Below are 12234 nucleotides of genomic sequence, written 5' to 3'. Positions count from 1 at the left end.
GTCACATAAATGTCTTCTTTTGTAAAGTGTCCGTTCATATCCTTCACCCACTTTTGAATGGGTTTCTTTGTTTTTTTCTTCTTGTAAATCTGTTTTAGTTCTTCATAAATTCTGAATATCAGCCCTTTGTCAGATAGGTAGACTGCAAAAATTTTTTCCCATTCTGTTGGTTGCTGATTCACTCTAATGACTGTTTCTTTTGCTGTGCAGAAGCTGTGGAGTTTGAATAGGTCCCATGTGTCGATTTAGGGTTTTGTTGCGAATGCTTTTGGTGTTTTGGTCATGAAGTCCTTGCCTACACCTATGTCCTGAATGGTTTTGCCTAGATTTTCTTCTAGGGTTTTTATGGTGTTATGTTTAAGTCTTTAATCCATCTGGAGTTAATTTTAGTGTAAGGTGTCAGGAAGGGGTCCAGTTTCTGCTTTCTGCACATGGCTAGCCAGTTTTCCCAACACCATTTATTAAACAGGGAATCCTTTCCCTATTGCTTGTTTTTGTCAGGTTTGTCAAAGATCGGATGGTTGTAGATGTGTGGCATTGCCTCTGAGGCCTCATTCTGTTCCATTGGTCTATATCTCTGTTTTGGTACCAGTAACATGCTGTTTTGATTACTGTAGCCTTGTCGTAGTTTGAAGTCAGGTAGTATGATGCCTCCTGCTTTGTTCTTTTTGCTTAGGCTATCCAGGCTCTCTTTTGGTTCCATATGAAATTGAAGGTGCTTTTTCCAGTTTTGTGAAGAAGGTCATTGGTATCTTGGTGGGGATAGCGTTGAATCTGTAAATTACTTTGGGCAGTATGGCCATTTTCACGATATTCATTCTTCCTAACCATGAACATGGAATGTTTCTCCATCTGTTTGTGTCCTCTCTTATTTCGTTGAGCAGTGGCTTGTAGTTCTCCTTGAAGAGGTCCTTTACATTCCTTGTTAGTTGTGTTCCTAGGTATTTTACTCTCTTTGTAGCAGTTGTGAATGGCAGTTCGTTCTTGATGTGGCTCTCTTTAAGTCTGTTATTGGTGTATAGGAATGCTTGTGATTTTTGCACATTGATTTTGTATCTTCTGTTATTGGTGTATAGGAATGCTTGTGATTTTTGCACATCGATTTTGTATCTTGAGACTTTGCTGAAGTTGCTTATCAGTTTCAGGAGATTTTGAACTGAGATGATGGGGTCTTCTAGATATACAATCATGTTGTCTGCAATTAGAGACAATTTGACTTCCTCCTTTCCTATTTGAATACCCTTTATTTCTTTTTCTTGCCTGATTGCTCCGGCTGCCTTTTGTATTTTTTTAAATAAATGTAAGCATCTTGCAGGGGGGAAAAAAGCAAAGGATCATTAAGTTCTATGTCATGCCGGATTCACTTCAGAGCTTTGCCGACCTGCATGCATATTTCATTTGAGTGTCATTGTAATCCACATGTGCATACTGTCCTCCATTCTGGCTTTTGTACTTGAAATTATTTCAAACACATTTCATGCCTCCACATCACTCATGTGGTCATTTCAATTGCATTTCTCTAATTCCTAGCAAGGTTATGTGTTTTACAAGTGGCACCTGGGACTTGATTTTTTTATTTACCAGAACAAATACTCTTCCTCCTTGGAAGAGTTTGTTCTTTTATTAGTTCTGTGTAGCACATGTGTTCCCATTGTGCTGCTTTTGTTATTCTCTTTGGTGTACAGCATTTCCTTTTGCAAATTAAAAATCAGAAAGTTTTATGAGGAAGTCAGAACTATCCATCTGGCTTCCCTCTTGAATGACCTGAATAAATAAATATATATTTGTTTCTGTTCTATTTTTCCTACTTTATTCTAATTTTAAAGTTTTTTTTAAATTTTGGATTTGCATGAAATGTATTACCATATTTGTTCAATATATAGATATAAAGCAAATTTTATTCAATGGTTGTTTATTAAATGAGGATTTCTTATCCCACTAGAGATGTATTTTAAACATGGTACTTTGTTTTTGTTTGTGTTTTGTTTTTGAGATGGAGTGTCACTCTGTCACCCAGGCTGGAGTCCAGTGGCATGATCTTGGCTCACTGCAACCTCCGCCTCCCAGGTTCAAGCAATTCTTCTGCCTCAGCCTTTCAAGTAGCTGGGACACTTGTAGTAATTACACTTGTAGTAATGGTTGTATACAGCCCGTTACATTAATGTTCCACGTGCATGCGTGTGTGTGTTTGAAAACATAATAAAAAATTTAAAATATTATTTAAAAGTGGCAGTATTATTCAATCCTTATATGAATCCAAGTCAAATAGTTTTTACTTTTGTTGCTATCCCTCTTGGTCATAAATGATATTAATAATTCATACTTATCAAATGTTTTTCATTTCTTTCTGCTAGATATGTATATACATATATGGATGGATGGTTGCTAGATAGGTAGGTAGATATAGACAGACAGACAAAACATGGTTTTCAGTATTAATGTTGAAGAAATTGCCAAAAGCTAAGATATGTGTATGGTCTGTATCTTTCTTCCAATTGTGTAAATTGGAAAACCTTTTAATAAAACAATTTTGCAAGATCCACATATGTGTCACTAGACTTTGGAATATTAATACATGAAAATTTCATTACTAGGATTTATCCTAAAGGGGGATAATTCTAATTGCAGAAAAATTGCATGCAGGATGATGGTCCTCATTACATTTTTTTCATAATAGCATAAACCTGTCCCTTTGTGACCAACCAAATGGGAGATAGCCAAGTAAATATCGACATATAGTTATCCGATATAATCATTAAGATGATAGTTATGCAAATTACAATGCTTATAATAGTATGGGGGAAGCAAGACACAAAATTTGGCGCACAGCAGTATCACAGTCTTGAAAAATGTGTGCCAAAAGAGGAAACTGCTTCTGTTAGGTTAGGGTGGTGATATGATCAGTATTTTATACCTTCTTCTCCTGTTTTTACTTTTTCCAAGTCAGTGTATATTTAGCAATTGTAACAATGGAATCCCCAAGATTATTTCCTCTTCAAAGTGGTTTTAGCCTTTGTGATTTAGCAATGTTACTTTTAGTCTATAGAGAGCTCAATTTTTCAAGAGTTAATATGTCCCAGGAGGAGCGAGCCATATTGCTTCTGTGTTAACCAGCAAAGCCCAGAATTCATGAAGAGAGTCTAGAGTAATCCAACTGCAGTTGCATCTCTTTTTTCTAGTGTTGCTTCTATGATACTTTTAACTGTTAAAATCTATGGAAATCTTTCGATTGCATCCTTCCCCCAAAGCGCCAGAATTTGGCAAGAACCCAGAGACCTCCATCCCCTCTGGTTGTCTCGTCCAGAAATTTTATTGTACTTGGAACATCAAGAATCAAAGTGGTTTCCTAGAGATGCGTTAGACTGAATGGCAGCTGCATCATTATTCCACCAACTGGGAAACTGAAGCAGAGATACTTCCCATGGCATCTGTTTGAACACGCTAAATAAAGGCATGTTAAGAGGACTGGGGAGCATCCATGATCGGATGGCGACGTACTGACACTCAGCCCTTCCCATCCCAAAGACTCCCAGTTCATCTGTATGATTTCCATTGTGTGGGCTTACAGTCTGCACTGCTTTTGCTTTCTCACTGATGAGTAATCAATCATCATATTGTTGATCATCATCATAACTTTTACTACCATTTTGGGCATATAATCAAGCTGAATTAATAAAAACACACACTCTTCAAATGCTGGTGCTTTTCACTGTCTGCTTCAGAGGAATTTTTTTTTTTGCATTCATTATATTTTTTCTGTGCTTATAGAAGATTCAGGTCAAACACCATATGTCCTTGAATCATATGCTATTTCAGGCCTGTTGGTTTGTTGATTACTCTGTTGAACAGATACTCACTGGACCGACTCTAATAGGGGGTGGGTCATGGAGGGATTCTGTGCCACCATACATTACTGGTACTTAAAATTAAACTAGAGACGGAACATAGCAAAAGGAAAGGATTATTTATCCCAGAATCACCTTGGAGTCACTTCCCTGTTTCTTTTCTGCACGTCATCATCTTGCTCCTGGTTTTAAGTCAGGTAATTGCTCTGCTGGTTTCTGTGTTTCTGACTCGCAGAACTTAGTCTTTCATCTGATGTTTCTTCATCTCGCTGGAACAGCTTTCGGTCCTCTTTAAAAATTAATTTGACTTTAATGTCTAGTTATCTAAGACTCCCCTGGGCTAGGATGAAATCACCCTGGGGGAATTTTGATTTGACAAATGGCCATTGTATGGGAGCCTTTGATCCTGCACCGTGGGCCTTGTTTTGCTGAGCTTTAAGCAACATCAAAGTCTACAGGACGAAGTATGATTGGTGGTCGGCACTGGGAGAATTCTGGCACTTCCCAACATGCCTGGGTGGCTGCAGCCTACTAGGTGCAGATGCGAGCCATCCTAATCCTTTATCCAAGTAGAGAAATTGGCCAAGGGCGGAGGCAAACAGAAGATGGGATGAGTTTTTTCTAGGACCTTGGTGCCTGTTGAGTGACATGAAGCCCTTTGCTCCCTAAAGTAGGAATTCCCGATCCTGGTCTTCCAATCTCTGAGGCCTGCTGAGTGTTTTTTCCAAGTTTTTAGAAATTATGAGACAAAAATAATTTTAATTTGCTTTTTATTTTAAAAAATACATAGAAATGTGATGGATTGGATTAGAAAGACAGAGATAAAACAGGCAAAATGCTGATGATCATTGGAAATTGTTGCCCTGAGGAGTAGACAACATATCTCTATAGATCAAATAAATGTCTTAAAAAGAACAGATGTTGGTTTTAGAGACTGACCTTGATAAAGGTTGTTCAGCAGCAGCTAGGCTCAGTTAGCAGGCAGTCAGTGCCTCTTTCTTGGAAGGCAGACATTGTCTAACTCTGCAATCTCCTTTTCTCTCTTGACAGATGGGGAACTCTCCATATCCAATGAAGAGGACTCCCTGGAAAATGGGCAGTCCCTGAGCTCCAGCCAGCTGTCTCTGCCTGCCCTGTCCGAAATGGAGCCAGTCCCCATGCCCAGGGACCCCTGCTCGTATGAGGTGCTCCAACCTTCAGACATCATGGATGGGCCAGGTAATGCCCTTGGTAGGATTTTAGGGCAAGTCCCAGACGGTGGCACCAGGGATCTTTGACGTGGCTGGACTTGGAGTTCTATTTTGGACTATCCTGAGCATAAGGAGCTGGAAACTTAGATAAAACAGCTTAGTTTTTGGTACATAATGAGTACTTTTAAAAGTGGAAAATATTTACACTCATGATTCTACCGTGTTTAAAAAAACTCTTGATTACCTTAATCTCTTTTAAGAAGATGTGGCTTATTTTTGTAACATTACTGATTTAAAATATCATTATTTTGTTTTTTAGCAATCATCTCTGTTAAGGTAAAGCTGAGGAATCCTAAATTTCTATATGACACCCAGCGAATTTGTCCGTTTGAAAGGCCCTTTAGTCTTAGTTCCAATATACCAGTTAATGGTTGTGTCCATTTATTGGATACAGTCAATCAATTTAATTGTCAATTAAATTTTATACAGTTTACTGATTGAATTGTATCCTGCCAATAGCTGATTTTTGATGCCATCTGACTGTCATCTCCTTCTTTGGTCCAAAAGTGGCTGAGTGGCCAATACTCATTCTCTCAGCAGGTTTGAAGAGTGATCCTATTTGTTCCAAAATGAGTCCTTCCTGACAGCTAGTGAGCAGTGGTACTTGTGGCCAGATGAGTCTGAGAGAGGAACCTCTTGCGATATCCAGGGTATAGGTAGAGAGGCCTTTCTCCCCATCATGTGCAAAATCCACATCCGCAGGTGGTCACGTGGGAGGTTGTGGGGATGGGGTTTCACAGGGTTAATTCCCATGCTTTGCTGTGGGACCTGGTGAGTCATTACTCCATTATATGTCCCACACTGCTTGTAATAGTGTCCCTAAGACAGGAGAGTGTAGTGCTCATGAGGATTCTCTGCAGGGCTTTGGTGCTGCACAGAACACCTGATCAGGGAGGAAGAAGGTGCGGGGGAAGGCGAGGAGAGGAGTCACTTATAGGCTTTCTCACTGGTGCAGTGGCGGGAGGTTAGAGGAGACATAGTGAAGTTACAGCCTCCCACCCCAGGGAGCATTTCCTAATAAAAGCAGTGCATTTTGTAAAAGAATCCAGCCTTCCTTGTGACATTGAAGTCAGCTAGATTTGATTGTTATAGTAAAACTCTGTCATTCCAGCAGAATCACAGATTTTCAGTCTGTCATCAGCCAAGCTACTGGCATGGTAAAAAGGTGTGTGCCACAACCCAGTGACAGCACTTTATGAAAGCCAGTCAGGGGGTTCCCCCATGAAGGGAAGGAAAAGATGGGTCCAATGCAGTGCAAAGAGAAATGGAGGAATTGATACAAGAAAACTATAGTTGTGGTGAGCAAGAAGAGAGAGGCAAGGGGAAGAATGAAAGATTGAAAGGTTGACTTAAAGCATCCTTTGCCCCGTCAAGGTTTACAGGAGCTGGCAGGGGCAGGGCGCTGTTGCTAAAATCACAGAGTTTGGGCTGGGAGGCTGCTGTTCAGTGCCAGGCACTCTGGAACCTGGAGAAGCAGCTGTACAGGGCCCCAGGGCGCAGCCTGTGTGGTGTAATCATTCCAGCCTGTCATCTGTACCCGGTGTCACAGATCTGAGAGCAGAGACAGAGCGGACCCAGTGGACAAAACTGAGCCCGTCCACTCTTTGGAATCCACTCCCTCTTGCCCCTCATCAGAGGGCAAGCAGGCCCCAGCATGGGTGCTGGCATTCGGTTCTTGTTCAGTTTAGAGGGGCTCTGCACCCTGACCTTCTGCACCGGCCACCCTGGTGATTCCTGCTGTGCCCCATCAGTCACATCTGAGAGCATGCATAGGGTTTGTATGACCAGTGCTGAGTCTGAAATGGTCAAGTTTTTGATGGTTTGGAGAAAACGCCCTCCTCCTCTTTCTCCCTGTTGTTCCTCCTGCCTCCACCCTCTCTCTTCCTCTGCCTCCTCTCTCTGTCCCTCCTGCTTCACTGGATTTCTGGTGTCCTCGCTGTAGCTCTCCACACATGCGTGGTGGCCTGAAGCATCGGTGCTCTGCTGTGTTGCTAGCCCGAGTCCCTGTCCTGTGTTCCCCGCTGGCCGTGCCTGCACTGCGTTTGTGTAATGTCTCCTGTGTATCATGTGGTTGTCCCCTCAGTGTCTGAAGAGAGTCCCTCTGCCAGTGAGTCTGGAGTCCTCCTGTCCCAAGATCCTTCAGCCAAACCAGTCCTGCTCCTGCCCCCCAAAAAACCTGCTGCTTTCCCTGGAGACCATGAAGAGACCCCAGTGAAGCAGCTGCCCCTTCTCAAGCAGCCCCCGGCCCTGCCTCCCAAACCCACTACCAGGATTGCCAACCACTTAACAGGTGAGTGCAGACATCTTCTGGGGCACGCAGTCCCTCCTTCCCTTCAAGGGATTTTCTATTTCTTTTGTTCTTTTATCTGAGACCTGAATGCAGCTCTCGGGGGAAGTTGCCCTGTGGGCTGTTTAGGTGTTTCTGTGTGTGTCTTGCTATCTGCAGTCATGACCAGGGTGTGTGTTTTCGTGTCAAGCCGCGTTTGATATCCACGTACCAGCCATATGCCAAGAGCGCTCAGTCATGTGTATCTGTAAATATGTGCATTGTATTTAAGTGACTAATTCAAGACTGTTTGCTCACCTAGTGAAGTAGATTCAATGTCAACATTTTTGCGAAGATAAAGAATAGTGCCTTCTTCATGAGTCTGTCAAGGCTTTACGTTTTTTGTCTTTGTTATTGATCTGAAGCCCAGTGTATTTCTCCTATTAAAATTCATGCCAGTGCTGTCTGTTCTCTTAGGAAAAACAAGGCAATCTGCAAATTATGTGGTAAAAACTTTTAAAAGAAGAGGAAACTTAGTAATGTTGTCCTAAAATGATTGCGCACATACTCTGCAGTGTTCTTGAAGTGTTACTTAATGAATGTATCCACAGGTATTAAATTGGCACTCAGTGAAATTGTACTTCACTGCACTTTGGCCCAGGAAGTAGACACCACTTTGTGATTCAAGGCTGTGGTGTAATCAGAGCTTAAAAGATTTCAGAGGGTCATTTCTCCAACGTTGATGACAGTTTCACCTGATGCTGATCAGCTGCATTTTTAAAAAGTGTTCAGTATTTTGACAAATAATACTTAAGTCATCACTCTAACATTTTGTAACATGTAATGGTGGTGGAATTAGGGGAAAATATTTACCTATCTCATAGGAGAAACACTGAGGTTCAAGAAAAACAAGTGACTTCCAGGGCTGACCGGAATTGTGTAGTAGAGGCACAATCGATGCAGTGTTTCTCAACTCCAAGTTCAGCTAATGTTGTTTCCATAGCAGGCTGTCTTCCACATGATACCAAGTTCTAGTAGAGTTCGTCTTAGGCATGCGCTCATGTCAAACTGCTCTGTTGATGTGTATGGTTTGAAAGAGCAAATTCCCATCTAACGGAACCATGTAACACATTAATAACACTTGAGTTTGGTGTCCAAAAATTGAAATTCACAGAAAACCACCAAGGAGAAAAAGCCCCATAAGCCTCCTCCTAGGTGATCTCCACTGTCCATCTGTCTGTCTATTGAATAAAAATTGAATGTTGCTGTACATACTGTTTTACCACCTGCTTTTTGCATTTGGTGATATGTTGTAAACTGATTCTCATGTTAGTATTCTGCGACGTGATTTTCTTAGCTGCTTGACATGGATCAGGGTTTACTTAACTGACCCCTTAAGGTTTTTCCCCTGCTTTCTTATTGTTAAATCACAACAGCAAACAACGGCAACAGCCTACACGTATATTCATAAGCATCTCTACGTTTTCTCTAATCGATTTCTAAAATTAGAACTGTTGAGTCAAAGATTATGCACCCTAAAGGATTTGATGTCAAATTTCCCTTAAGAAGGATTCAACATTGTACAAAATAAACCCTTACATGTAATACATATTTATTCAACACATCTACAATAGGCAGAATACTGTCCTAAGTATCAGAGTAGATAGGAATATGTAAGAGTTTCATGCAGCTGTCCCCAACCTTTTTGGCACCAAGGACCAGTTTTGTTGGAAGACCATTTTTCCGTGGACTGGAGGTGGGGCGGGGGAGATGATTTCGGGGTGATTCAAGTGCATTACATTTATTGTGCACTTGATTTCTATTATTATTACATTGTAATACATAATGAAATCATTATACAACTCACCATAATGTAGAATCCGTGGGAGCCCTGAGCTTGTTTTTCTGTGACTAGGCAGCCCCATCTAAGGGTGATGGGAGACAGTGACAGATCATCAGGCTGTAGATTTTCATAAGGAATGCACAACTAGGATCCCTCGCAGGCACATTTCACATTAGGGTTCCTGCTCCTCTGAGAATCAAATGCTCCTGCTGATCTGACAGGAGGTGGAGCTTAGGTGGTAATGTGAACAGTGGGGAGCTGCTGTCAATACAAATGAAGCTTCACCTGCCACTCACCTGCTGTGCAGCCCAGTTCCTAATAGGACATGGACCAGTACAAGTTCATGGCCCTGGGGGTTGGGGACCCCTGGTTTAATGAACACAAGTGTAGAGAGAGAGAGAGAGAAAGTACTAACGTAACTATTGTTAGCAGTAACACTTGAAGTTCAGTGAAGTCTGATAAAGAGGTTATAGGAGAAGGCTGAAGCTTGAACTGACTTTTCAAGCATGAAGGACATTTATAGAGGAAGGAAGAGTATTCCAGGAAAGAAGACCCTAGACAAAGCCTCAGAGGTGGCAACATTTTGGGTCATTGAAAAGTTGGCTGAACAGGGGTGGAAGCTTCGTTCTGAGGTATACTGAGAGACAGAACTCACTAGGTAAAGGCATAAAAAGATTTCGATTTTATTCCCTAGGCAGTGAAAAGGCTTTGGAGGTTTTTGAGCAGAGGATTGATGTGATGAAAACTAGCCTTTAAGAGATCTTCTTGGATGACCATGTAGAATGAGCAGAAAGAGGAGCAGGTTGAAGGCTTCTCGGAGAAGCCACCACTGAGGCCAGCTCTAGGCCACATACTTCAAAGTCAGATCAGTTAAATGGACTGACCTGAGCCAGGGAGACCATTGAAGAGGCTTCTCCAGTCATTGAAATATGAGCTAACAAGCATCCGACTGATGTCAGTGGGAAGAAAGAGAGCAGACCAGTGGATATGACACTGGAAAAAGAGTCAACAGAATTTTTTTTTTTTTTTTGAGACAGTCTCACTCTGTCACCCAGGCTAGAGTGCAGTAGTGCGATCTCAGCTCACTGCAACCTCTGCCTCCTGGGTTCAAGCAATTCTCCTGCCTCAGCCTTCCAAGTAGCTGGGACTACAGGCACCTGCCACCATGCCCGGCTAATTTTTTTTGTATTTTTAGTAGAGATGGAGTTTTATCATATTGGCCAGGCTTGTCTTGAACTCCTGAACTTGTGATCCACCTGCCTCAGCCTCCCAGAGTGCTGGGATTGCAGGTATGAGCCACCATGCCAGGCCAGAATTTCTTAACTAATGACACCCTCTGATTTATCTAGTTTTCTAATTAATGGAGGCAAACTTGAGTTTCATTTGTGAGCCCAGGAGTTCAGGTGGCCTGGTATCCACAGGGTTCTTTACATGTAAGAAACCAAAGGTATCTCAACTGGCCCCATCTCTCTGGCTTCCCTGGTCCTTTCCTGATAGAGTACACTCTATTATCTGTATGCCTAACCCCTATGCAGCTAGGATCAAATGAATAAAAACACACAGAAAGCTAATATCCTTACTATGTAGTACGTGGTAACCTCTTAAACATGATAAAGCAAGACAGGTAGAGAAGTCTGTGGACTGCAAGTCTAGTACTGTCCTTTTGGGCTTAAACTCAATTAGACTTGCTTATTTTCATAAGTGAGCAATCAGTCATAATGAATCTGCATCAGCATGAGGTAGCTACATTAACCCTGTTCTGTTACTAATTGCTCTGCAGACATCTGGGCCATGTCAGAAGGAATTAATAAACTAAGAATTCTAGTACTTTAAATTGAGACTCATGAGTTTTCATCTGTTCTCAGTGTCTGCTGCTCTGCTTACATGTTTGAAGGGAAGCACAGGACAGCTGAAAGACACCGAGTGTGATTAATGGGAAGTGACAGTGGTTAATGGGCTGGTAGAATGCTGGAGGAAACCTGAGCCTGAATTGGCACTACTTCCAAGTTCATGGTCAGGGAAAGTCATGCAGAAATACCTCTACTTGGGCATTTGCTTCCATTTTGTCAGGAAAACATAATTAATTTGGAGAGCATTTGCCTTACAGATTTTTTCTGTTCCTCAGCCAGGCGGAGAAAAGTTCTGTCCCTCTCCCTGTCTGTCTTGCTGCTTTTCTTGTTAACATCTCCTTCCATCTAACCTCTTCCCCAGCATCAGCCATTCAGTGGCATGTGATACAGGCCCAGGAATTGTTGGGCCTCAGTTTCCTTTGCTTCCAGAAGTGCAGTGTCTGACAGAGCTTGTTGTGTAATGAATGTGATCTGAAGTGAAATGCATCCTTCTTGGAATCTTGGAGTGATGGATGACCCCAAAAGGGTAATGAAGGCAAAAGCCACTGTCTCCTACCTCTTTAAGTCATCATTAGTCGCTTCTCCATGGCATCTGACTGCAGAAGTCAGAAGTTCAACACTGCACGAATAACCTATGCCTTCTGCATAAGGTATCTGTGGCAGGTGCCCCCAGCGTGCCAGTTGAATGATGGATAATCATGGGAGCTGGACTTCGCAGTTGGATGTTCACACTTGGGTAATGATCATTGCAGTTAGCCTTTGTTGAGAACCTTACCACATACCCTGTGATACTGTTGTTATTACCTCTTTTTCACAGATGAATATGAAATTTGGAGAAATTAAAGGATTTGGTCACAGTTACTTAGCTAGTAAGTGACTGACAAGCAGGAACCTATTTTCTTTGGCTCCAGAATCCTCATTTATAACCATTCATTTATACCATCTCCACAAAGATTCCCTTTTTTCTTTTCTTTTTTTTTTTTTTACACAGGGTCTCACTATGTCTTCCAGGCTGGAGTACATTGGTGCAATCACAGCTCACTGCAGCCTCCACCTCCCAAGTGCAAGTGATCCTCCCACCTCAGCTTCCTGAGTAGCTGGAACTACAAGCACATGCCACCACACCTGGCTAATTTTTGTGTTTTTTGTAGAGATGGAATTTCACCATGTTGCCCAGGCT

At 42.0% G+C, this 12234-nt stretch overlaps 1 protein-coding gene across 27 annotated transcripts in view; it reads left to right on the top strand.

Annotated features, from left to right (window-relative positions):
* PHACTR1 (phosphatase and actin regulator 1) overlaps positions 1–12234 on the top strand; it is a 586860-nt gene that overhangs the window by 471208 nt on the left and 103418 nt on the right. For 16 of the 27 annotated variants that reach the window (XM_054254802.2, XM_054254801.2, XM_054254800.2 and 13 more), the window contains one exon: positions 4896–5063. In XM_054254802.2, coding sequence (XP_054110777.1) covers positions 4896–5063 — 168 coding nt within the window. Of the gene's footprint in view, positions 1–4895; positions 5064–7178; positions 7386–12234 lie in introns of all 27 variants that reach the window. The other 11 variants (XM_035294894.3, XM_035294893.3, XM_078368330.1 and 8 more) reach the window with 1 other exon arrangement.

Source organism: Callithrix jacchus, chromosome 4 (genome assembly GCF_049354715.1).
Source record: "Callithrix jacchus isolate 240 chromosome 4, calJac240_pri, whole genome shotgun sequence".
Lineage (NCBI taxonomy): Eukaryota > Metazoa > Chordata > Mammalia > Primates > Cebidae > Callithrix > Callithrix jacchus.
Note: the sequence above shows the minus strand (reverse complement) of the source record. Positions and strands in the feature narration are given on the sequence as shown.